Source organism: Oxyura jamaicensis, chromosome 2 (genome assembly GCF_011077185.1).
Source record: "Oxyura jamaicensis isolate SHBP4307 breed ruddy duck chromosome 2, BPBGC_Ojam_1.0, whole genome shotgun sequence".
Lineage (NCBI taxonomy): Eukaryota > Metazoa > Chordata > Aves > Anseriformes > Anatidae > Oxyura > Oxyura jamaicensis.
In genome coordinates, this window is record NC_048894.1 from 124,229,070 (window position 1) to 124,256,905 (window position 27,836).

At 38.8% G+C, this 27,836-nt stretch overlaps 1 protein-coding gene across 3 annotated transcripts in view; it reads right to left on the reverse strand.

Moving 5' to 3' along the window:
• Positions 1–5,404: 5,404 nt before the first annotated feature.
• The window catches only part of NCOA2 (nuclear receptor coactivator 2), a 196,991-nt gene continuing 174,559 nt past the window's right edge, over positions 5,405–27,836 (reverse strand). For all 3 annotated transcript variants that reach the window (XM_035316110.1, XM_035316113.1, XM_035316111.1), the window contains 7 exons: positions 25,895–26,173; positions 23,745–23,822; positions 22,968–23,208; positions 21,001–21,178; positions 18,456–18,654; positions 13,526–13,615; positions 5,405–9,224 (listed from right to left, as the gene is read on the reverse strand). In XM_035316110.1, coding sequence (XP_035172001.1) covers positions 9,213–9,224; positions 13,526–13,615; positions 18,456–18,654; positions 21,001–21,178; positions 22,968–23,208; positions 23,745–23,822; positions 25,895–26,173 — 1,077 coding nt within the window. In that variant the 3' untranslated portion in view covers positions 5,405–9,212. The remainder of the gene's footprint in view (positions 9,225–13,525; positions 13,616–18,455; positions 18,655–21,000; positions 21,179–22,967; positions 23,209–23,744; positions 23,823–25,894; positions 26,174–27,836) is intronic.

Sequence of the window (27,836 nt, forward strand, 5' to 3'; positions counted from 1 at the left end):
TGTCCATCTTTTCTACTTTCTCTCTATTGTTCTAAACTTCTATTTATAAGGCAGAACTGATGCTGTGTTGCTTTAGGAAGTAGTTTTTGGTAGGCAATTTATCTTATTTTTATTGACGCAGCACCAGTGGTATAAAAGAAGTGCCATAGTTAATCAGATTTACAGGAAGAAGCCTGTGAGCCTTGATGGCAGAGAAAAAGTTTGATTTCCCTTAGAAACAAAGTGCTGCCAGGTATTCTGGACTCCCCTGGCTCCCTTGTACCCAGGTGTCACAGCAGGGGAAGAAAATGGGCTTGGAGGGGAAGAAGGGGGTTTGCTTGCATCAAAGATTCAAAGAAATTAAGAGCAAAAAATGTGAGAAGTTTAAATTCTCATCATCACTTGAATTGGTTTCTTTGCCCAATTTCTGCTCTTAAAGACCTGCCCAGAGAGAAATTAAAATATTTCCTTTTGTAGAAGCCTGGTGGCACAGAGCACAGAAGGAAAGGGTTTCCACTACAGTTAGGGCTATTTTGCAGTTAATTGCTGGTGACTTCCATTCCTAAAGAGGGTAAATGCACTACCATGAGGCTGGGACATGTTGTGCCCTGCTGGGAGCAGCTTCCACTGGCTGCTGGCACTTAGCACCTCACGAGTGTCCCCCAGGCCAGAGCCACCCACCCAGAGCCTGCAGCTCCCTCCAGCCTCCTGCCTTCACCCACACATCAGAGCCAAGAGCAGTAACCTGCAAGCTGTGTGTGTCTGCGGCATCTTTTTGGGTACTAAAGTGCTACATGGGTTTTAATATGGGGCTGCTCTGGTCCAGAAAGTATTCACAGCAGGCTATGTGCCTCTCCCCCTTAAAGATGTGAGAGGTATTCCTTTTCCATGCTCATGCAGGGATGTGTAGTAAAGACAAGCACCAAGGGACATCCCTGCAGGTTTGCTTGCACAGCACTCAGTCAGCATAAGTGGCCTAAAACAGGAGTGATCTCCTGGGACTGATCAAGATGTCTTTATATATATATATATATATATATATATATATATATTTAAAAAGGCATACCCAGCCCTTTCATTCCCCTCTTAGCTCCCCAGAGAAGGACACAAGATCTTTTGCACAAGTCCAAGTGCAAGGTGCTGCATCTGGGTCAGGGCAATCCCAGACATGAGCACAGAGTGGGAGAAGAACTCACTGAGAGCAGCCCTGAAGAGAAGGACCTGGGGGTTCTGGTGGATGAAAATCTTGACATGAGCCAGCAGTGTGTGCTTGCAGCCCAGAAGGCCAACTGCGTCCTGCACTGCATCACCAGAGGAGAGGCCAGCAGGGTGAGGGAGGGGATTGTCCCCTTCTGCTCTGCCCTCCTGAGGCCCCACCTGGAGTGCTGCATCCAGGTGTGGGGCCCCCAGCACAAGAAGGGTGTGGGGCTCTTAGACCAGGTCCAGAGGAGGGCCAAGAAGATGATCAGAGGGCTGGAGCACCTTTCCTACGGAGAAAGGTTGAGAGAGCTGGGGATGTTCATCCTGGAGGAGAAGAGAAGGATCCAGAGAGACCTCATTGTGGCCTTTCAATACTTAAAGGGATCTTATATAAAAAAAAAGATGGAGAAGGACTCTCCACTTGGGTAGATAATGATAGGACAAGGGGGAATGGTTTTAAACTAAAAGAGGATTGATTTAGATTAGACCTTAGGAACAAATTTTTTTTTTTAAGGGTGGTGAGGCACTGGCACAGGTTGCCCAGAGACATTGTGGATGCCCCATCCCTGGAAGTGTTCAAGGCCAAGTTGGATGGGGCATTGGGCAACATGGTCTAGTCGGTGGCATCCCTGCCCATGTCAGGGGGTTTGGAGTTAGATGATCTTTAAGGTCCCTTCCAACTTAAGCCATTCTGTGATTCTATGATTCCACTGCTCTTACTACAACTCTACCTCTTCTTTACTCCAGACTTGAGGTGCTGTGCCTCCCACACAGGTTATACCTGCAAGCAGGCCCCCACCCCTCCAAATGCCACAGCATCCCAGAAGCCACCCACTTGCAGTGCTGCAGCCGCCCCTGTTGCCCATCTTGGTACCAGTGAGCTCCCTGTGCCCCAGTACTTACACTGACAACCACCGCAGCATGGAAGCGGCTTGGCACCATATCACCTATTTCTTATCTCACCCACTCTCCTGCTTCACTGGGCTATGTGCCAGAAAGAACACCTCATATCATCTGTGATTTGGACCACTAGCTATGCTAGCTATGGCTTCCTGCAGGTGGAAAAGGCTGCTCCTGGAGGCAAAGAGGCAAGGGAGGGATACTGCAGGGATATGCTTATCATGATGCCTTCTGATGTGGAATAATGTGAATTGCAATTTAGATTGGGTCAGAGCAGCAGCAGTGACACTATAGATAGAGGAGAGGACACAGAGCAGCAAAGTGACAGCTTCTGCTGATGTGAATTGCAAAGTGCATGCAGGGTTTGCATACACTTGGAGACACTACGCCAAAGCTAGCAGGATGCGAGTCGTGGGTACCTGCTACATGCAAGTGGCCAGGCAGCCACTGGAGGCTGATCTCGATTCTGCTTTCTTCAGTGCAAGAACTGATTTACCTTGGTGGTTACACCATGGCTATTGGAGACACAGTGACTGCAGAAAAGATGCCCTCTCAGGCCAGAGTGTTTCTGACTTCCATGCACACTCCCCTATTTAAGATCTTCTGTCTCACCATTAATTTTTAATCCAACAATGTGGCAGAAGGACCCTAGCTGCCTGACTGAACACAGATCACAGCTATGCCTTCAGCCACTCTTGCCCCTTGTGTTTTTACTTGATGATGATTTTGACATGTTTTAGTAATTCATTACTGGCTTCAGCAACTGAGCAGTAATTAATTTATCATAGCAAGCCTCCTGAACTCTTCATAGTGTCTCTTAATTCCACTTCTAAGGGCATTTGCTTTACTTCGATAGTTATTCTTTCAATTCTAATTTCTAATTTCTTAAAGCTTAGTTTTAAACATCACAAAAGCAATTTTATTATTACTAGACAACTACCTTAATTAATAAGAAAATAATAACCCTTTTTACTGTTGGCTTAAAATATTTCTAAATATTTCTAAACCATCCTCTAATGTCTGGTAACCAACCCAACCAATTAAAAGGCTTTTTTTTTTTTTTTTTTTTTTTTTTTCCTCTCCAGCTGGCTTATGTAAAATGTGTAGTGTAGCTGTTGACTTACATCTTTCTTTGTCCATATAGTTGCATTACAGCTCAATTCCCTATAAATTGACACCCACAAGTTGGTGGTTGTTGAAAGGGTGTCCTAACGATACGAAGATTCAGGAATTAGAGCAGTATTTACTTGAAGGCTTCTACCTATCACACCTTAATATTGGATCAATACATAAATAAATAAAATGAGGCTCTTTCTGGTCAAGCTATAGAATTATCTGATTAATTAAAAATGTGTAAATTATATGAAATGTAAATTTGTGTGGACTATAAAAAAAAAAAAAAGAAGAAATCATATTAATGTTCTTTAACTTTCCATCTCCAGTATTAGCTGTATCTTCTGATATAGTAGTATTTTAATGATTCAGTCTCTAGCTTGGTGACTTCCCTAAAGACCTTGCCCTCATCCCATCCCAAATAATGTTGAGAACAAACAAACAACTGAAAAATACACACAGAAGAAAAATTTAGAGCAAGTCAGTTCTGTTGTGTAGCTTCAATCATCCCCCTCTTGCTGGTACAGGCCACTGAATGGCCAGATGAGGAAGGCAGGTATATCTGTTACTCTTTTTGCTGTGCTCCCCGAGCCATTTTTTCCTGTAATTTTCAGGGAGCAGAGTAAAGTACTCAGCCACGTTCATTGCAGGTGCTCCCTGCCTCCTGGGTAAATGTGCAGTGATGAAGTACACTATAGCCTGAAACCAGGATGGGAGAGGTTTTTTGAGCAATGGTAGAATGCCCCTGGCTTCTCCTTTACTGTCTTCTCATGATATTGCCCATTGAGAAATCCATGGGCATGACCCTGAATAACCAACCCCACCCAGCTGGGGCTGTCTCCATTCCAGTTGTTTGACTTCAGCTTCTTCATCTTTAAATATCTTAGTCAGTGGTGTCTGGGTCATTAATCTCAAGCATGTTCTGTATGAAATTTTGGTTTGGTTGTAACAGTCTGTCCCAAGGACCACCATTCATACAGGTTCATTCATCCCATAATTCCAACCCCGACCTTTCCTGACCTAGTTCTCCCATAAGGACTTTATCAAATTGTGATCACTCTTCCCTCTTTTAGCCAACAGTTTGTCTCTGGACTGACCTTTGGCATCCAGCAGTCCACACACACCACAGGAGCCCTTGGACAAAGCCCCAGTAGGAACTTCAAACAGTCCCTTACCTTTCTGAGCAGCACCAAGGAGATTTGGCAGGGAGCAGCCTGTGGTCCTGCCAGGTAGAGCAGGATGAGATGCAAGAATCAGTTACCTAGATAAGGATCTCCAAAAGGCAATATAACTTCTCTTTTGTCATTATGCCAGGATAGAGTAACTTGTGAGGCTCTTGTTATACATTATACTATACATTTAAACTGATACCAGGAATTGTAACTAAAAGTTTTGTCATAATCCTCATTTCTTTTTAATGTTAATAAGTTACAAGGGTTAATCATGTATATCTTTACAAAGGCAAAGTTCCAATAGGAAACATTTTTTCTCTTCCTATTCAAAAGTGTTTTCTCTAGCACTTATTTCTGACCTCATTTTGGGAATAAACATCCTCTTTCCTAGCTTTCCTTAGTGTGCCAATGTGCTTGTCATGTCCAGGGATCGCCATCATTTCTCTGATACCAAGCCAAGAGATTTGTAGGATAGACCCTGTTATTTTGTTGGAATGGTGAAAAGGATGGCAGTATTTGGAGGTCTTGAAAATAACAAATTAATTTATATATATATATATATATTAATGTAAGTAGCTTGTCTCAGTCATTTCCTAGAGAACAGCAGATCATTCTTTTCAACAGCCATTCCTATAGCTGCTCTTATCCGTTTTAAAACAACCAACCACAAATTGCCAACTGTCTTAAATTAACCATGTGGCAGAACAAGGGGAACTAGCTCTTACCAATACTCAGTCCTACTTTGTGTCATTCAAGATTTGCCTTGGCTGAAACCATAATGAAAGACACCCACTTAGTGCTGCGATATTAAAAAAAGTAGTCATCATTCACATTAAGCTACATGATAAACATTTTCAACAAATACAGAACTATTAAAAAAGAATTCTGACTTACAACTAGTTGGAATATATAACATCAAATAGAGAAAGCTTCCTGTCTTTGTAAAAACAGCAGATTCATATATCTTCTAGTACTTCTGCATTACTTCCTACACACTTATATGAATAAAAGAAGACACAACAGAAACACGTTGAAATCTCTAAAGCCATGTAAAACCCGAAGGCATTAAAATTTATTAAATGATGCAATAACAACAGAATTCTTTATTTACAATAGCATTATTTAACATCAAATAAGCAAATAGCATCAGCAAAGCAATATTAACTTGCATAAATGTATTTAAAATTTCTCTGAATATATCTACCTTTGCATAAACTGCTCACACTAGAAATACAAACATCAATGCAGGTGAACAAAGTGATGTTCAGAGTCAACTCCATTTTGAAAATAAATCACAACCTGAAACACTGTAAGCTTTCTCCTGAAGAACCATAGTTTATATATTGCTTAATTTTACCCTTGTATAATCTTTTCATATACACACATCTCAGATGCAACTTCATGATGAACTGTACAAATAAAACCCACAAATGACATAAAGGGAAAAATTAAATGACAGTAAATGTTTGAAGAAACGTGTCCATCATCTCTACTGAACAACATAAAGATTAAGTGATGATGCACTTATTCCAAAATTGTACACAATTCACTATACAAATATAATACATCAGACAGCTATGTAGGAATATACAAGACTTAAAAACAGATCTAAGGCATTATGCTAGATTTTAGCATTTTGAGGTTCTTGCACATAGCTTTTACCTGTAGTAAGAAACTTAAAAGATTTTGTTTTAGTCTACAAAGAAACACCAGGGAGAAAATTCTAATTAAAATCAAAGCCACTACAGTAAATTTTCTTTTGTGCAGAGAATGCTTTTGCTCTTAGGCAGCATACTACCATACAAATACTAGAAAACTTTTAAATTCACACCAACAATTAATGGCTTAAGTTGCATTTCAAAACTGATTGTGTATCTTTGGGTTCTGCAAGTGGAGCTGTGCCACCCATTTCATCTGTTAAGCCCATATGAATTTCATTTTTAAACAAAGATTAAAAAATGTATTGTATAAACTGCAAAAACATTGCTTTTAATTAATACAGGCCCAAAAGGATACCGGTGTGGGACAATATTTTAAAGATTGAGTACAAATTAATTCATTGTAGCAAAACAGCTCACTTCACTTTTTCAACTTACCACATTACATGAACACTTAACCAGGTCATACGACCATGTATATATGCTTATTTTTCACATTATGCGCCTTTCACATTTAGTAATGTAAGTAGAACACTGATTACTTGTTCTGTTAAACATAATCTGAGTACTTTCTCCGACAAATTTACTGTATACAGGATGAAAAATACTGATAATGAAGGGAATTGATTTGGCTTTTTGTTTCTATAGTGATCAATATGATCAGAAGATTCCTTCACTCACATTTCTTTTTTGTTAGTCAGACGACAACTGAAGTCACAATGAACCTAAACTGAGCCAAAGTGATAGGTACAATCTCCTTTCTTCCAGAATGGCAATGGATGATGGAATATCATAATCACTGTGGATGATAAGGGTTTGCAGGTCTGTCATGAACCAGGACAAATTTAGACTTGTCCACTGTGAAAAAGAATAATCTATTTGAAGAGGTTAAGGTTATGGCCAAGAACAGAAAATTATACAAACAGAATTATTTTAAAACTCATTTACAATTTGCGTTGCATGAAGTTAATTCCTTCAAATTTATACATTTCTTATATAAATATTTTTTTTTGTCAGATATATAACACAAGTTTAATGCAAATGTCATTGTAATAATGAAGCTGTGGAGCCCAGGGCTGATTGTTTTCCATCAGCACAGGATGGCTCAGCTGACTAAATAGTCTTTCTGAGTTTGATAGCAAAACAGTGATCACTGAAAAGCGTTGTTTCCCCAGAATCGTGGCTCTGCCCTCCTTAGAAACCAACAGCACTGTGCATTTCCTTGACTTTCATCAAGGAAATAGATGCCTTTCATAGAAACAACTTATTTCATACCACCTTTATCATATTTTCCCCAGCCTTAATATAGAATAATTGGTATTTTCACTCCCACCTGAAAAACAAAACAAATTAAATGGCAACAGAACAAACCGTACACTCCCAAAGGCATGGCTGATGAGACATTATAAAATGCATTGCATTTTACATGACATCAAAAAATTTGTGTTCAGGTTAGAAAGTTTCTGAATTAGGGGTTAGAGGAAAGAAAACAGAGGTCAAAAACATCAATTTCTTAATATTTCAAGTCCTCAGAAACTGATGTCTACTTAGTAAAAGATTATTCCAACCACAGTGGGCAAGAAAAAAAACATACCCTAACAGTGGCCTAGTAACAGTTAGTTTTTCTAAGACTTGTTACGAAAGAATATAAACATACAAAAATCAAGAATTGGTTCCTACAGTGGCTGCATATAATATATGTTAGATAAATGACATTATGAGCAGAATCACAAGGTTTAGAAAATGAGAAGTCTCAAGCCTACAAATTAGGTCTAATCAAGGCATTGTGATCCTTTACAAAACACTTTTCCAGGAGACACACACGGCTAAGAAGATATCTAATTTAATACTGAAGTACCTCATTTGGAATCAACTTCACAACATGTATATCTCACAAAAATTATACAAGTAAAACACTTAAGTTTTCAACTTAAATTATTGCTTGTTTACATATAAACTGGATTTTATGTACCTTACAAAACGTCCTTATAGTCCACACTGCTTTAAAATAATCAGAAACACACGATAGTGGTGAAGTCTGTAGTGATATCTGCTATCGGTATTACATGAATCGTTATTCTCCCAGCTAAGGGGATGGGAACCAGTAATTATCATGCCTTAAAGCAGGTATCTTTAGCTCTTTGATATTATGCACCAATTCTGCCTCCACCATAATCAGTACATGCATTATCATTGAACATTGCTGTTCAGCAACCGTAACTTGATGTCCAGATTGCTGGAAACACACCTAGGGAAATAAAGGGGTAATGTGTTTTTTTATTCTGTTAGAACAAAGAGGAAGATGACAAAAGGAGAGCCAGATAAAAAACAGGATTAACTGACTGTTAGGAATTAAATTAAATAAGAACGTAACAAACTTGATTTTTTTTTTTTTTGGATTCATGACTTTGCATTATAAATGTTACCAAAAGAAAAACAAAAAACAAAACACAAAACCACCAACCAAAGTGCCCCTTATAAACAGGGAAACTATCCTCTCAGGGGATAGTTCTCATCTCTTTTACAACGTTAATCCCATTCAAAATTGGTCTGTGTAGTTTTCTACATCGGTTCATCTTCTCTGACTTGCCGGAGTGGAACGGACTCGTTAGAGGTCTACGTGTACCAGACGCCGCTTCTAAACCCTCCTCATGCATACTCGTCGCCCCAAAATGCAGGCCTTAGTCTAAAACACCAGTTTTCAGACGGAATTGAATCCTTTGCACCAGACTGAGTAGTAAGCCAGGGAAAACAAAGCCCAAAAACCAAGGTCTAGAACTAAACAGAAACAGAACAAGAGCATGGTTGTTTTTTTTTTTTTTTCTTTTTTCTTTTTTTTTCCTTAAATACATACATTTAAATACATTCAATCTGACATGGTTTATGAAAATTGCCTGTCAACATTTACTTCGCAGGAGAGATCTAAGTTGCACTAAGGTGAATGCAGTGAACAGACTGAGCGAGTGTCTGTACGCTAGCTTCAGACTGTTGAAGAAGAAAGAGGCTGCTCCTCCGGCGACGACCGCCCGAGGCCCCGCAGCGAGGCAGGGCAGCGGCCCACGGGCAGCAGGGAGCCAGGATGGTGGCTTCGCTGGGTCACGACAAACGGATGCAGCTCTTCCAACCGGGAAGGGGTCGGGGCCGTACGCCCGGTCAGCTGAAGAAAGGAGCAACCACAGCGCCCTCAGGGTCAGCAATATTTCTGCCAAAAACGGAGAGTGGAGAAAGGTGAGTGAGTTCTTCCCTCCTGGTTAGTGAAGAAACATGTGAAGGAGAGCTGGGTGCTGTTCTGCGGCACACAACCTCCCTCCACAATGCGCAGGACAGGCTGCAACATGGACACTTCACCATTGCTTACTTTCTTATTTCTTTCTAATTTTTGCAGATACTGTAACAACCCAGGGCCATCTACCACTTGTAGATTCTAGATAAAAGGCACAGCAATACGGCTTTAGAGAAGTCTCATACCTGGTATGTCTACAAAATTTCTCTGTGTTACTGCTGTACACTCTCAAAGGAAATAACTGTCTTGCTTCACTTTCCCCTCCAAAAAACATAACCAAAAAAGGGAATAAGGAAGTTTAAAAAAGACAAACCTTCAACTACCAATCCCTAGGGATGCTCTTTACTTCACATTTATTACAGTGTCCTTATACAAATAGAGTTTAAGCTGTTTTCAGTTGAGTTGATTATCTTGTACTTTCTTATTTAAAAAATAAAAAAAAAATAAATAAAAAAAGCCTCAGGATGTGGTTTTCACAGTTGTTTTAAGACTTCCTTCCAGTGACTGCAGTCTGTGCCTCTCTGCACACTCCTGCTCCCATGTGGCTTTGTGGTCAGTCAGGTCAGAGAGCCAATCCAACTGGAAACCACTTCTTTTTCCCCTAGGGGCTGTTTTTCACTTGTATTCAGAGGCTCCTGCTGTGTCGGAGGACAGACTCGCTGCTCAGGCATGGCACTGGCAGCTTCCTCACCACTCCATGTGCATGCCACTAGCCCAATCTTCTGGAAGCTGTTCAGGCAATCCTTTGGACTTTATCACCTTTTTGTTTGCAATCACAGAAGGGCTAGAAACGCACCTTCACTGTCAAATTAAGCCAGTGTTGGAAAACATCCCACCATTCAGGAAAGTAAGGTGCTAGGTTTCGTATATTTACTCCTACCGGCCTGGCTGGAGCAGCCGGAGCTCTCTGGGGTGGCCAGTCCTGAGCATGATCTGGCAGCTAATGCTCGAGTCCTGCTCCTGCTCCTCACTTCATCAGGGGACATGGACACCACGCTTCCTCTCCTAAACCCCGATTAACGTGAATGAGCCAAACTTTGGCTCTTCTTTTTGATATGTTGAGAGGCAGTTTGGGGACCCTACTAGTGCTTTCTGATCACAATATGCAGAACAGAAAGGTCAAAAGGAGATGCCAGATGCCCTTATTTCCAGAGTGCACATTGAGCAAATATTGTCTCTACACAGATTCTAAATAAATGCTTCCACTATACAGTGATCTGAATAAAATTTGTGCTCTGTAAATTTTTTAAAGGTCTATTTTGTAGGTGATAAGATATGTAAAAGGAGGGAATAATACAAAGAAGGCACAAATGTACCTCTAGGAAAAACTTTTTTTTCCTTTTAATTTAAATATAACAAAAGCAAAGAGGACTTTAAATAATTCTGTCAAATTATTATTTCCAGGTGGATAAAGAATAGAGGAAAAATTGCTCAGAAAAACTTCCATGACTGATTTATGTAACTTTAACAATAAAAATAAAATAATAATAATAAAAAAAACATTTGTAAAACTTTATAAAGAAGCAATCTGAAAAGCCCAAAGATCACTGTCAATAAAATTACTGGTACACTGCATTAAGTTAAGATAAATGTCTCAGAAACATCAGATACAAACAATATTCTCCAGATACTCACTTCTAAATAGGAACAGATTCAAAATTTTCTTTTATCACATTAAATTATTTTTAAAAGTTTATTTCAATAATCATGTAATAATAACATCTTAAATGTTGCAGGTGCAACTATAGTCAGCTCTATACATGAAGTGTACTTTGTGCTTTGAAAGAGACTGAAAATTATGTCTTCCAGTTACATTAAAACATATTCTCTGTTAAATATTAGTATCATATTTGTATATCCTAAAAGCTTTACAAATTTTATCTGTAACATGTTAAAAACAAACTGAAATAGTATTAGGCAAACAAATTAGAATAGTAAATGTAGAGATTTGACAACTATAGTTGCACAGATTTCAGCAATAGCATGTAAGTTCCTGGTTACTCAGCTCTAAACAGACCCAATTCCTTTAAAATATTACAGTTGCTGATATCAAATTTATGAAACAATGAAAAAAAAATCTCCCAAATTTGTGTGATAATTTTCTCATTTTTCAAATGAATTTATCTTCATGTTTCTTCTTCAGCTTTCTTCCCCCTCAACAACTGTCTTTTCCTTCCTCAGTGGTACCCTGAATTTTGTTCTCTGACAGCCTGGCTTCTCTTAATGCACAAAATTTAACATTAGGCAATGTACTGGTTAGGTGACGTGCTGGTTAGGGAAATTAAGAACATAACTCTTCGGTATATGATAGCTTCCGCTACACATTACATCTGTTTGTTGATCAGCAAAGTGACCCTGAAACTGCTGCAGAAAGGATTCTCTGTGTACAGATCCTCCATCCCGGCGACAGCCCCTTCTCACCTGAACCAAGGAGTGTCAAGAATCGGCCTCTGGGAAGTTTTAAACACATGTGCAAAAAGAGATAGATACAATCAAATACACTACAAATGGCTACTTCCTACTCAGTACTTTGACTTCCTTCATTTTCCTTCATTTTCATTAATCTTAACATATTTGCAGTTAATGAATGATTGTTTTGCTTTACTCTATTATTCTTTTTTTTCCCCACCTAATAGTTGGAAACCTTAAATTTTTGCTTTTTTATTCAACAGAAGGGGAAAAATTGTTTACTTAATTCCATCTTTCTGATTCCAGCACTGCTTACTAGAAGATGACAGGAAATAACAATGTAAAGGATGGACCTAAAGCAGGTTTTAAAATGACTTTTGTAGAAATAATAGGATAGATCTGCCACATTGTTTTTGAGGATAACATTTTGTATAGAATGTGGCAGACAGCAGTATAAAAAACAAAAGCAATTTGCATTATGGTTCTTCTTGTTCAGATCTGTGCTTCTTGCTGCTGATAACCAGCTATTTCTCTCCAGTCATTTCCCTTTTATTTTCCTTCCCAAATCAACTTTGATTAGAAGTTTCCCAACAGAAGAAAAGGGAGAGAATAAATAGATCAGGGCTCCCAGATTAAATATTTGCACAGCACTGTACACCAAGGATTTCAGGAAATAAACACATTTAAAGCAGTATGTTTTAAAGCCTTACTATCACTTCTCTAAAATGAAGGAGCAGCTGGACGAGAGGAGCGGGAGCAAGAGGCAGAAGCAAGGGAGCAGCAGCCACTAGATGGTGCTTCCCCCATGCCCACCCACACTGCTCAGCCCTAAATCCTGCCAGCGCACAGCCGTCGGCTTTGCTGGCACAGGCTCTTCATCCCAAGAATGATATGTATATTATTTTCCAGTGCACAGGTTTCTATGTGAGGCTGCCTCACTGTATAGAAAGGTCAGCTTCTTATGTTTGGATGGGTTTGCACAGCTGCAATGCTTGGATCATGCAGGGAAAATACTGTACTCTAGTTTCAAATCATTTCAGGTCTCAAAATACCATGTTTGTTGCAAAAAAATAAAAAAAAATAAAAAAAAAAACAGTGAAGGTTATTTCCATTAAACAAACAAACAAAAAACTTCAACTGAGGAGTGGCACATAAAAAACACCTCGTTTATTTGGCCACATGCCAACAACTCTACAAGGTCTGCCCTTTAATACTCTTACTGTCTGGAATACGAATCACTTTTGACCTGAGCAAAAGCAAATTACACTGTTAGCTGGAGATTTGTGTGAAAATTAGTTCAGTATTGCCACTCTTCTCAGAACAAGCAGTGTATAGAAAGTAATAAATGAAATAATTCATATTTTTTTTGCCCTAAGTATAAAGCAATAAGAAGTGGAAAAATACTTAGGCAGGATGAAACATGAAATAGGCTAAGCGTGCAGCAGTGCAAATATAAATCAACAGTAAGTCTCTCCCATCATCAGCAAATAGTCATGCAATTGCTCTGTAAAAAGCAGATATAACTATAAATAAAAATCTACTGAACGTGACTGTACGTTAATTCAATAAAGTATTCTGTTCGTGTAAATATATTCTGCATTATTCACTTCAATTATGCTAGTGGGATCTAAACAAGGAACTTGGTATAGATGCCACCTAAAGATGAATTCAAAAAATTAATTGCAAAATACTTTATTACTAGCACCGTGGGTACTTTTAACATTCTGAGTAAAAAGATACTGTATCCATTCCAGACCACAGTATATTCATAGACCAGTAGCCTCTGTATGCCTCCGTATGTCATCTCTTACCCGCGTTGCATCTCCGTCCTGCTTTATCATATCCATTCCAGGCAGCTGGTTTGGAAACAGATTGCCTCCCCTCATAGCAGGATCATTAACCTATCGGTAACAAGATATTAAAGAGAATGAATTAAAAATGATGTTGGGAAAAGTAGTGGAAGTTAAAGCATTACATACCACTAAGCTTGCATATACCACATTTGAAATGGCACAGTCATCAGGAAAGCAGCTATACAGCTGAGCACCCTTCTTGCACAGCATGTTTGATTCATATTATTCTGCTTTACAGTCAACAAAGAAAGATTTAACTCCTGATACTATGACCCCTGTGCATATTTAACAAAACAGGCTCCATAAATTAGGTCGGTCTTGTTGTGAGAGGACTTGCCTGCTATGAAAGTTCTGAAAGCAGAAACATGTAAATACTTTCCTAACCTCAATGACACACGACTTTTCTGCTTTTGCAAACCACCATGCAACTTCTCAAAGCCTGATGAGACAATATGCAGGCTGAACTGTATTGACTATTGAGATAGTGTTAATGGCTTTTTTTTTTTTAATTTATTTTTTTTTGCTCAAAAGCAATGAGAGGAAGATAGCATTAAACAGGAAAACCTGCAGCTCCATGCTTTTCTAAATGGAAAGTCTCAAAATTTTTCTGAATGCAGCTGTAGGAAAGTATCCACGCAACCAAAGGGTCTGTCATGCTTAGTTATGTGGAAAGAGCGGCTTGCCAAATTTACAACATTGCTGTCTTAATCAAAGGATTAATCTCACCATGCAGGAACTGATGTAAAACACAAAACACAGCCCTTCAGCAAGGGACTGAAGAATTATAAAATCCTTCCCTTTGAAGGTTTACAGGGAAAAAAAAAATCTCCCTAGAGAGTCTTGGCTAACTCAGTTCTCTTTCTTATTTCCCTCAGACTAGGTGTATGTGATAATAGTGAAGACAGTCCCCTCTAGAATTTGCTGGAAGGAAAAAGCTGTTTTGTGTCACCAGCCCTTTAGGAGATCTTAGTTGCCAAGGAGAGTTGGTTCTGCCACTGCACTACCTCACTTCAGCTACAGCAACCGGCTGCAGCAGTGGGAGAAGACTGCCTTGAATTTACCACACCAAAGTCTTCTTGTTTCAGGTCCTCCTGACTGTTATTTCTGTTGCTACTCCCCGATTTTGCAGCGTTGCAAAGTTAAATGCAATAGCATGGCTACAAAGATGGTTTCAGCATGCCGCCAGAGACAAGACTGCGGTTCAACAGGAAAGGTTAAAAACTTAAATATTTTTGCCATTGAAATTTCAATTCTAAAGACATTGATTGCTGAAGCACTGCAAGTCTCCTAGTGATTCTTTCCACTTAAATCAGATGGAGACTTTCTTTTTTTAATGAACCTGAAAATTTAGATCAGAAAGGATGGGAACCACACTATTTTGATGTGAAAGAAAGAAAGCAAACAGTGTCACAGCTTTATCTACATGCATTTGATGAAGCAAAAGAATCCATATTTTAAAAGTATGTTCTGCTACTGATCAACATTCACTGGAATGCACAGGCCCAAATGCCTTTTCTATTTTGTTCAGTAGATAAAGGAAGAGAGAGGAAAAAAAAAGGCAAAACCACAAAATTGTATTTTAGTGAATCAAAAGCAGTTTGGGAACAAAATAAAGAGTGCATGATTTGCATCATGGCAGAATTAGGAGAGTCATGGAAAAGGGAGATGTCTCCCAGCTGCACACCACAAGAGCAATAAAGGCATCAGTGAAGTTCCAATCACAGAATCTATTTGCAGTGATGATGCAAGAATCCTGACTTGCACGGTAACAGATGCAAAGAAAATCTCCTGTTCTGTCACATGAAAAAATTTGCTTCAGAAGTCCTTGAAACATAAAATATCCTACATGAACTCTTCTGTGGGCATAAAAATTCAATCAGAAAAATAAGAAAGAAGGACAAAGAAATTGATGAGTTTTTATAATTTTCCACAGGCAAGTGGTGTTAAAATATATGAAATCCGACTAAAACAAGGCAAGGCATGTTTTACAAGGCCTTTGAATTTAAACACATTACTACAGCTGCCTGCTAATAAAGCAGAATTATTAACAAGCTGAATTAGAAGTTTTCTTCCCCTCTACAGCTCCCTTCATCCCGTATGCTGAACAAAATCAAAATATTGTTTCAAGCTAACTCTCAGTAAATGCTATGATAATTTTGACCTCAGCATCACTGCACCTATAAAGATTAATAAACATCTCTTCCAAGTGGGCATCCAGATAGTGGTTTATTTCATATGCTGAAAGTTTTCTCTCTTGCATAGACTTCAGATTGCTTCTCTGGCAGCCCAGTCAGCAGAATTAAAGAAAATACAGTCATTCCGAAAATCATCAGTTACAAGCAAAGTTTAGCACAACCTAGGTAAATTGCTAAATAAAGACGCCAAATTGTAAAACACTATGCCCTAAAAACAGGAAAAAAAACACCACTGTTAATTGTTAATATATTTATTTATTCCCATGTCTCAGAAAGGAAAATGTGAAGCAGCACAGCAAACATTCCTGGGGACTAAAAAGTAGTGCCTTGTGGCCCAGAAATGGCCCCTCAGCTTCCAGCTGGCCAAATCTGACCTAGATGAAACAAAAACATTAAAACAGTTGCTAGCAGTTTGCAGATGACCCAGTGCTGGGGTGGTAAATCAGGAGGAAAACAGGTTACTCTTACAGAATGAGCCACTGTACCTTGGTTAAATAGACTCACTTTAACAAATGCATCTGCATGTAGGCAAAAGGAGAGGAATACATTTGGGTGCAAAGAATGCAGGTTTTGTTTGTGTGGCACTGAGAAGGATATGGGTATCATCCTATAGGTTTCAGTATGAGCTCACCAGTGTGACAGTGTCACAAACAGAGCCAAGGCAAATCCTCTTGAAAGAGAAATTACAAGCAAAATTTAACTCTCTAGACAGCTTTGGTGAAATCACTGTGCCCAGTTATGCTGTGCATACTTCTAGAACAATGACAGAGTTTAAAGTAGATTCACAACAGGGACCAAAGGGCTGAAAAACAAATATTGAGATGAATAAAAAAAACTCAACCTATTCGGTTTACTGGAAGTTAGATAAATGCTATCTTGAAACAAGATCTATTAGTTTAACAGGAAGGAAAAGCAGTGCAACAACTGTGCCAGTGGAAATAGTAGTCTGCATGGAAGTCTGAGATAAAATCAGATCTCTTTCTACAATGTATGTGTCTTAGTTCAGGTTCCTGGGGGAAACTGTGTAGCATGTGCATGCTGAGAAATCAGACTGGGTTGTCACCTTCAAATCCCTACTCTCTCTCTCTCTCTCTTTTTTTTTTTACTATTGTTTTGTCACATTAAAATGTTTAACAGTATGTACTTGGGAACTACTACTACTACTAAATAAGTTTGCTGTAGCTGGGAGCTTAGCAACTGGAAATATCAGAGAAGGTGACAGATTTGGCAGTATCAGAATTACTTCAGGTCACCAGAATGCAGCAGCTGTAAAAGACAAATGTGATCTGGGGCTATATCTGTCAGTGTATTCCAAGAGAAATGGGGAAGAACTAGTGCACATGGCACTGGTGTTTAGGAAACAGTGATTCAAACAGGAACAGGTGTAGAAAAGGAAAAGAAATGTAAAGACTACAAGAAAAGACTGAAACAGCTTGTTTTCTGGTAAACAAAACAAAACAAACAAACAAAAACAAAACAAAGAAACCCAAAAGGAAGCAAAATGAAACAAAACTAAATCCCTGCCCATGGCAGTGGCATTGGAATTAGATGACCTTAAAGATCCCTTCTAACCAGAGGCATTCTATAATTCTATGATAAAACAGTAACAAAAAATCATGTTGATAGAACGTCTCTTTTTAAAATACAGAAAAAGAAGAAAGAAAAAACTATTTAAGCTAAAGGACAATATTGGAAAAGTAAATAGCCTGTTACCAAATTTAGGCTGGAAAAAAAGACATTTATTAACAAGCAAATCATATGTCTGTCTTTAAATTCTAATTTTATAATAGATAAAAAAAATATTTGCTATATTGTCAACCATAGCAGTAGAAACTGCCTGAAGCCACAAGCAGTACTTTCCTGCCAATATTTCTTAGAAAAGTCCATAATTTAAAGTCTGTGCTTTAAATGTACCAAAGCTCAGCTCTCAAACAAACATACAAACCTGTTAATTAAGTGAACCTGTTTGTTAGATATTTTAATGCACTGAGTGATTTTAATGATGAGTCCATAAATTGAAATGTTATTTTCCTTTATCAGATGCTCTAATTAGCAGTCTCAAATGCAAACAAGCGTGTAAACCTCCTCTCAGCAGAAAAGAATGGTTACTTATTGATTTAGCAATCTATGTTATATGCACCACTTTATGAAAACCGTGGACCTGGGGCTTGCAAAGGTGCCAGCTTGAGAGTTCTTGAAGTTGACTGCCTGTGGTCTGGTACTACAAGGACAGTGGCAGTAGAAGCATTTTCCACACTGCCCATGCCAGCATATTTCACTCTTACCTCTAGGAAACGGCTGCCTGCCATTCAGTCCTAGCTGCCGCTGCTGAGAACACTACCACGGACACTGGTGACCCGCAGTTGTATTGTGGAAACTTACCTACTGAGAACAGGAGCTAGATCGGCACACATTTTCCATCGAAGTCCAGGAGCAACTACACCTGCTAGCTATAGTGGTGCTAGGTCAAAATTGGAAATGTAGTTGCAAATGGTGTTCTCTACCTAATTAATCACTGGTTATCTGAGTGCAGAGCTAAAAACAAAGCCTTTTTAACATAAACATTTCTTAAGAAAACTAATAGAAGAAACATAATGGCTTACAGCAGTTACAGCCCAACACAGCGGACGTGAAAAACTACTGAAAGTCAAAGAAAATCCTCTGGCTGTCATCTCAAGTCCTTAAATTCTCACCTGCTCAGGACCCATGGAGGACAACCCTGATGTAGGCACAGAGGTCGCTGAGGTCATGCTGATCTGCCCTGTCATCTGGTTCATGTTGTTCATACCACTTGTGTTGGTTGCCATGGATACACTGATGTTCATGTTATTATTGTACATGCTGGTGCTTGCTTGCTGCCCAAAATGTGGTGGGGACTGTTGTGAAAACATGCTATAGCAAGGAATGGAAAAAGCAATGTGTCAGACTCAGAATGCTGAAGCCACTAGGAAACTACTCTCTTTTTAATATATTTTAAGCTAGAACTTGTACATATTGTTGTTTATGCCAACTCCAAAGGAAAGACTAGTTTTCAGCTACATCAACGTCTAAGGAATAGATTTTCAAAATTTCAAGTCCCACGTCTGTGCACAAAAATGCATGCCTTTGCGTGTGAAACTATGGCAGAGTACAAATCTGTTATGCGTGTGCAATAGCAGCCAATTAGCTGTCTAAATAGGTTTCATTTATATTTTAAATATGTCTGGGAAAGCAATTTTTTGAGGGAAAGGAAAACACCTTTTTCCCCTCATCAGTATCAAAGCATAGGACTGTTAGGTTGGTATTGGATCTGATCTAATAAGCTTTATTCTTGCAAAAGAGGCCGTTTGTACATCTGAATACCAGATTTGCACTTAGAATTATGGCAAGTGGGCTCACAAATATAGACATGCAGCTGTGCAGAAATTTATTTACTAAATCTTAGCATCAGGTTTTGAAAATGTGACACTGTAAGAAACAGTATAAAGTCTAAGACAATTGCCCAATTGCCCTCTATGTTCCTTTAAGGCCATTTCAGAATAGCATAAGAAAAGGTAACTGGAAAATCTAATCCCATATTTTATTCAAAGGCAAGTACTTTCTGGATAGCTTCTTCCTTCCAGTTATATTAAAAGTTATATGACAGGGTTTTTATATTTCCTAAAACACACTCCATTATTTACACATCAGTCTTTTCCACTTTTTAAACATACCTCAACAGTCAATGAAGGAATTATTACTGAAGATGTGTCTGTTTAAACGATTTTCATTAGAGACTGAAATACTGCGGAAGGACAGTTGCATGTCAGAGGGTACACAGCAGCCGCCTCTAGATCAGCAGCTGACTTTTACTCTTCTGTGAAGTGCTGCTCCCCCAGATGAGGAAATCTTTTCAAGGTTAACACTCAGCCATGCACATGGGTACTCCATTGTTATTGCTGTGCAATGCCCATTGTGAGACTTTCTGTACAGAGGAATGCAACTGCATTCCGGGCTCAGGACCAAACTCTGAAAATCTCACAATCTTCTTCCTTCCATTCCATCTCTTTTCAGGCCACCTAACCCCATTTTTAAGTTGTTATCTGGATGGCTGAAACAGTACACTACAGATCATTGTGAATACTCAGTGGCTTGTGTAAACACATTTGACATGTTCTCCACTGTAGAGCTGCAGTTTAGCAAACCAACCATTAGTCTACCAAGCTGCCCCTGCTGTGGTTTCAGGAGAAGCCGTGGCAGCGGTAGCTATGCTTCCTGCAGACGCTTAAGGAAGACAGTGGGTAAGAGGCATGGACAAGGACTAGGATGAGGGACAGATTGGTTGCTTTAAGAGGTACTTTACTTGGATCAGCCTCATCACAGAAATACTGTTTTTCTGGGTTTACTAAATCTATGGAAGATTGATAGATTATGAATCTATCTCTTCAGCAAGAAGATGATTTGTTGTTGGGAGGGGATAATAAAAGCAACCCGAGAGCTTCAGGACAACAAAAACACTGAGACCTGTGTGCACTCCCACCTCAATTGATACAGCTTGGTTATACACCAACCTGATAGATCTACCTGTCTTGCATTGAAAAGCATAGATATTGCCATTTGGAAGCTCGTTGCTGCCTACAGATCGTGTTCAACATCCAACCCATTCAATGTTGACAGACTGATTATTAGAGTTACACTGGGGCATAGGCTTCAACTGAAAAGGTGACTGCATGCATGAGGCATTCTACAATGCTCTCAGAGAATGATAGTTATATGCTGACCCCCATATGTGTGCAAGCACCAATGGATCGAACCTGGTTGTGCTCCAGCACTTGAGGCAGGAGATGTTAACCATTCACCGTAATTCCAGAGCAGTACACAATGCACAGGCTACAGCTCAGCTGATCCAGCCATGTGGAAAGCAGCGTGGGAGCACAACATTTAAATCGTATGCAGAAGAAATGCATCCACACAAACGTTAGGAGCTGGAGCTCACTGTGCAATACAGTTGCTTCTTAAGGACATACGATGTTTTATCAGTTATCACAGACAAAGCAATGCATTGTGTGGATGCACGTCTTTTAGCTATGCACTCACTTGGCCTTGTATGAAGACGGTATTTAAATCAATTCGTCAAGCCAAATTGAAAAGAAATCTCTCTTAGGATAGACAGTTAACAGCAAAGAAATACGTATAAACAACCCCATAAATAAATGTAGACCATATGAGCACATAGACCCACTAGCCTGTGTGCCCATTTTTGTTTTGTTCTGGATTTACCTGTTTCCACCCATATTCCCTTGTGCCCACCCATTCATCTCCGTAGAGGACTGATAGGCAGGATTAGCCTGAGACTGCTGAATCATGGGGCTTTGAGTATGAGCCAGTCTTGGGGACATCAGTGGACTCTGAGGAGTGGTGGCCCCTGTGAAGCCTGGATCGGGCTGCTGACTAATACCTAAAGAACAAAAAGAGAAATTTAGCCACTGCACATTCAAAGTTAAAAGATATGCAAACAATAGTTCAAATGTGCAGACATTTCTGGACAGTTCTGTTTATACCACCCGGAACCTATATAACCATGTGTCTTAATGTAGGACCTAGATTAAAAGCAAGACATCATAATCTAAATACTGCACATATAACTTAAACATTTTTTTTAAAACTTAACTATGTTAGCTACTTGTGTGTCATAACTATACAAGCAGTCTCTTCCCACTAAAAATCACAAAGAAAAACACTAAGTGATATATATATATATCATTTAACAGTGTTTATATATATATATATTATATATATATTTTATATATTATATATTTTATATATATATATATATATATATATATATATATATATATATTCAGCAGAGACTGCATTCAAAAAAAAAAACAAACAGTTTGGTTCTGTCTATATGTCTATAAAGCCAGTTTTGCAAAAGAAGTCACCACCTTTTAACACTCAAGTTACAATTTTCAAGTCTTTCTAAAGTTCCTAGAGCCTTGGTATCTTGATTTCTGTGTCCATGCAAAAACAGACAATGCTATTTGTGCAAGGATTTAATCATTTTGTAACATAAAAAAATCTAGATATACAGAAAACAATTTAAGCTGTAAAACACCAATTACATGAAGAAATTTTGTTTTAAACCAAGTCATTTTGGTTTTAAGTTTATCAATAATAGCACACTCCACAGCAACAATCTACTCTTAATGCTGGTGGCATGAATCAGGTCGTATGAAATCAATTCCTATATTTGCTGTCTGCATGACTTAACTTCTCTGTATTTCAGTCTATGTCATAAAAGGAGAATAACTTAATGTCCCTTTGTTTTCATAAAGCAATTACAAATATATGGAGGGAAAGTGCTGTTACAAAGGATACCAGACCAGAATAGATAGCAAATTTAGAACTGAGTGGAAATAATTTGTTTTGGTTTTATCAGCACATTTCATATTATTCAACATTTCATTTACACATTTCATATTATTCAATATAATATAACGTAACTTTTACAATTCTTATAAATAAATCAAGACTGTCTTTAAAAATAACTGTGTGGAGGTCTAACTTACAAAGCAGTTTGCAGCTTTGTAAAGGATACAAAAAAAATGGTATTAGCTATCATATTACAAACAGGTTTAAGGATGGTGAAGAAAGTTTCTTATCAGAAACTCATTTTTATTATTTAAGCTCAACAATTGCTTGTTAATTTTATGGTAAAATGCACACACACAGGACTGGCAAGAATTGGGAAGAATATATTTAAGCAATATTTTATTACCAAAATGTAAAAAATCCCTGACAACATAAGAATGGTTTAAAAGGATCAGCTTGGCTTCTGATCATTTTATGTGGTTTGCCAATATCAATTCACATTTTTTTCTTCATTTGCACTTTTACTTATATATTGATTTGTTTAGTCAAAATTCGGCATCTATCAAACTAGTACACATATGTATATGTGTACGTGTGCATATATTTATATGTACACATATCTATGCATATAGAAAACCACACATGTTGAACATTTCTGCTATTGCTCAAGAAAGAAGCAGTCCTCAGAGAACCGTGGTACTTGAGCTAGGGAAGTGGAAAGTAATGTGTCGCATTCAAGGACTCCCAAGAAGCCTAAACCTCCACTCTTCCCATCTTTCCTGGGAAGCCAGAAAAGGGGCTGTAGGACTGGGGCCTGGGGGAGAAAGGACGGAAAGGAATAACAAAATAACCAGAGAAGGTAGAACCAGTACCGTAGTTTGGAGGAAATGGAAACTGCTGTGCGTTTGCCTGCGGGATCCGTGGATTGCTCATGGTTGCTGGTATGCCACCGGCGGCCACCATGCTCGGGGTCATGCTCAAGCCCTGCCCTCGCATCATCAGTGTCCGCTGCTGCACCTGCTGCTGCTGCTGCTGCTGCATCTGCCGCTGCCGCAAGTGCTGGCTCAGGATCTCCCGCTGCCTCTGTGCCAGCATCTGCGCATTGATGGGGCCCTGGAGGGAAAACCACCACCACCTATCAATAAGTCCTGCAAAGGCAACCTGACCTGCAGAGGCATTGCCACTGGAGCAATCGGGAAGATCCCAGATGTTTTTTATTTCCCCACCACACACCTAACAATAACATTAAATGGGGGAAAAGAATCCTGTTAATAATTCTGCTGGGAAAAATTTCCAACAGTGAAAGTGTCACTAACAGAAATAATAACAGCATTTAATGTTGCAGCAATTTGTAATTGCAAATAGAGTAGCTCATTTAAAAAAATGCATCTTTAGTAAATAAGAAGCCTGGTTAAAAATGCAGTTATATCTATTTCTAGTAAATAACTACCCACCTAATGTAAATGTGAGACTCTCAGAAATAAAACAGCAAAATACTTATCATGTAGACTGCATTATTAGTATTCAAGCTTTAAAATTTGTTGTACGTATTAACATTATCAGATTACTACTGTAGTTTAGACTAATTTGAGGGAGAAACAGTACTTAAAAAAAAAAAAAAAAAGACTTTAAAGGACTGTTTTCCTCACCTGTGTTGGCACTCCAGGTCTCAATGACAGATTCATGTTGGAGACGCTACTGATCTGATTTATCAGTGGCTGCCGATTCTAAAGAGATTTAAAAAAAAGAAAGAAAGAAAGAGAGAGTTCTTAGAAGGAAAAAAAGAAAAGGGAAATTTTATATAAAGAAGCATAAACATCTTTCCAATGAGTAGGTTTGAGGACCTAGCTGTCCAGATACAAGCAGGAACTAGTTTACCTGCTGGTCCTGTTGTCATTCATAGAATCCTACTTCAGAATGAGGCAATACATGATACACAAATAACAACACAAACACTAAGCCATTTTCCAAACACTGTCTTTATGATTCCTACCCTTTTTAAGTTTGGGACTGGACTGTTGAGATTAGACTCCGAATTAGACCTTATCCTTATGTTTAGGGCAGAAATCATAGAACCACAGAATATCCTGAGTTGGAAGGGTCCCACAAGGATCATCAAGTCCACTCCTGGCTCCACAGAGGACCACCCAAAAACCAGACCACATTATCTGAGAGCATTGTCCAAACGCTTCTTGAACTCCAGCAGGCTCGGTGCCATGACCACTTCCCTGGGGAGCCTGTCTCAGTGCCTGACCACGCTCTCAGTGAAGAACCTTTCCCTAACCCCCAGCCGGACCCTCCCCTGTCCCAGCTCCATGCCGTTCCCTTGGGTCCTGTCGCTGTCCCCAGAGAGCAGAGCTCAGCGCCTGACCCTCCCCTCCCCTCACGAGGGAGCTGCAGGCTGCCATGAGGCCTCCCCTCAGCCTGCTCTGCTCTCGGCTGAGCAAACCAAGGGACCAGCTGCTTCTCACACATTTTTCCATCTAAAGTCTCCACCATTTTTGTAGCCTTCCTTTGGAAGCTCTCTCTCTCTCACCAGCCTGATGTAACCCCCTTTATGGTAAGACCGAGCCTGACCCATCGGCCAATTGTTCACCCATTGTATTATGTTTTCATCTAGTTACATGCTGGACATTTTGTCCAAAAGGATACTGTGAGAAACAGTATTGAAAGCTTTACTGAAATCCAAAAAGATTACATCAACTGGCTTCCCTTGGTCAATTTAAGGGGTCACTTGGTCATAAATGAAAATCAAGTTCATTAAGAAGGACTTCCCCTCATAAACCCATGTTTATGTTTAACCAGTGACGGCATTGTCCTTCAGGTATTTTTCAATAATTCCTAGAATATTTTTCTCCATAAATTTACCAGGCACTGAAGTGAGATTGAAGTGAGACTATCAAGCCTATAATTACCAGAGTCTTCTTTCTTACCCTTCCAGAAAATTAGAACATTTGCCAGCTTCCAGTCAACTGGGATATCTCTGGATTCTCAAGACCATTGAAAAATAACTGGGAGAGGTCCCATGATGACATCAGTCAGCTCTCTTTGTATCCTGGGATGAATTTCATTGGGCCCCATAGACTTATATGCATCCAGGTGGAGCAGCAAATTCCACACTTTGTTTGTCCACCTAAGCTCTAGAAGATCCCTACTCAGTCAAGCTGACTTTTTGCCCCACGTGCTTGACTTACGACATTTTGGAATTGCTTGTTCATGTGCTCTTAGGAGGTGGAACTTAAAAACTGAAGAGCACTGATGATTTTTCTTCTTCCACTAAAAGCAATAGTATCTTTTTATAACACTACAAACCTATATATTTTAAAATGAAACAAGAAAAATGATCCTCAAAAGTAGATCAAGGCAATAAAAAAAAAAAAAAGAGAATGATAAAAAGAAAGAACATGTAATATCTTACTAATGTAGGATGCAATATATAATGAAGGTATATTACTGGAAGAGTCAAGATATAATAAACAGAGAAAGACCTATACAACAAAAGGCTTCACTGTAGCCTTGCTCAAAGAATTAGTGTCAGACAGGCTTAAATACTGGGCACAATCTTGTACAATATTATAGACAGAGTAAAGAAAAGTGGCAAAAAAAAGATGAAAAAAGATAATGTGAAAGGTACTGCCTCATCAAACCTCATTATGGCTAGTGTTTTTAGTTTAAAAGTGGAATTAGACTCTAGTGAAGAGGTACACACTTGGACTATTCTGAGCAAGCTGATGGTCAACATGTGTGCCCAAGCAAGGTGCCCTCACCCACAGTTAGCCATGCTGGGGTGGCGATGTACCTGCTGTGCCTGGAGCCTGTGTTGCAGCTGGAGCCGCAGCTGGTTGGGCTGGCTCTGGACAATGCTGGCAGGACGGAGGCCGGGACGGGGCTGCATACGCAGGGCAGCATAGCTGGGGCGCTGCCCCATGGGGTGGAAGCTGGGGTCCTGCATGGGTGCGTAGCTGCCCTGTGCCATCTGAGCCTGAGCCGCATACTGCTGGGAGAAAACCGGAGCCTTCTGCTCCATCAGGATGCTCGACTCCTGGCCAGGGAAAGTCTCTGGATCGACAGCTTGGCTCTGCAGAAATACAGGAACAATACGAGTGGTTGGTGGGACATGATTTTTCATAGGATTATATGAGACTACTGCCACCCTGCAAAAACATCGTTTCAGAATATGAACGTTTTACATAGCAAATGATGTAAATTTTCTCTACTGTTTTTTCTTTATCTTATTACATTTCTCTATTCTTAAAAAAATTAAAAATAAGTAGATTTGTATTTTGGAGTAATAAAATATTCATGAAGACAAATTTTCCTTCCCTTCCCTTTCCTTCCTTTCTCTTCCCTTCCCTTCCCCCCCTCAAAGACCCATATTCTTTGCCATGTCCTTAACATAGCCTTTTTATCATTCTGTTAATGAATACAAACCTGAAATGACAAATTTTGTAATAAAATCTATAAATAAAATTTTGCCAGGATATTTTTGCCATAGAATCAGAGACAAATTCAAACATTACAACTGAATCAGGATATGAAAGTAAATTTTTATCAGTTTCTTTAAACAAATTAATGACTTGAAATAAAGATGCCTAAAACCATCACATAAGCTAATGCGAATAAAGTGCCTAATTCTTTCAGGGCACTTTTGCACAAATTGATTACTGTTAGCATAAAAAAGCTAACACAATTCTAAACTCTATTCTAGATGCCTCCTAATATTTGCTCTAGCCAGAATAACTTCATAGCTTATTCCACACTGACCTTGGAAATCAATTTAATCTAAATTTCAGTGCCCTCATGAAAGAAAGAATTTAAGCTCCTGTAAAATGTTTGATGGGTTTTTTTAGAACATGTTCTAAAATGTGACAGTTCTCTTATCTGCAAAACTCTTTAAATGTTCCCACTGAGATATTAATTAAGTAGAAATATATTTAACACTAGGTTTGAAATAAAACATTCACTGGGAGATGGTATTCCAAAAGCTATATAGTAAGTGGTGCACGGAAGTTTCACACTGCAAAATTGAAGTTCACCAAAAAATTCTATCTCCATCATAACACTTCACTGAGCTTTGTGTTGTACCAAATAGTCTTGGGGATAGTTTTCACATGTCCAGTATTTCACTGGTCCTATTTCACAGTTACAGATGGTGCATGGATGTGAAGAGATAAAAGTAGTATCTAAAATGCAGAGCCAGTTCAGAAGTTATCCCCAGGATGCTGATGAGTGCCAGAAAATGAAATGAGTATTCTAGGTTTGTCTGAGAATATTAAACCACCATATAGGTGCATATAGCTGTTTTGGAAATACAATTCCAATGTCAGAAACATCAAGCACTACCTTTTCTCCAAAACCTTTTTTATTTTTTTAAATACATTTTTGCACCATAAAGGACTGAAATGGACCAGAACCAAATGAAAGTTAATAAAAAAGAATGGTGGTAGAAAAAAAAATCAAACAAATTAATGCTGCTAGATATAGAAAACATGTTCCTATTAAAAAACAAACAAACAAAACCAAACCAAACCAAAACAAACAAAAACGACATAGTTTTAAGTGCTTGGAATGAAACTCATTCTTTATCTCACAATAGTCAACAGAGAAAAAGAACTGTGGGTGAAATTACAGTTTTACTTATCCGAAAGCTTGCTGCCACCATAATGCAAAAGACTTGTACAAAATCTTGCTCCTCTGTTCCTAGGTCTATATATTCTTTTTTTCTTCTTTCCTATGCCCTA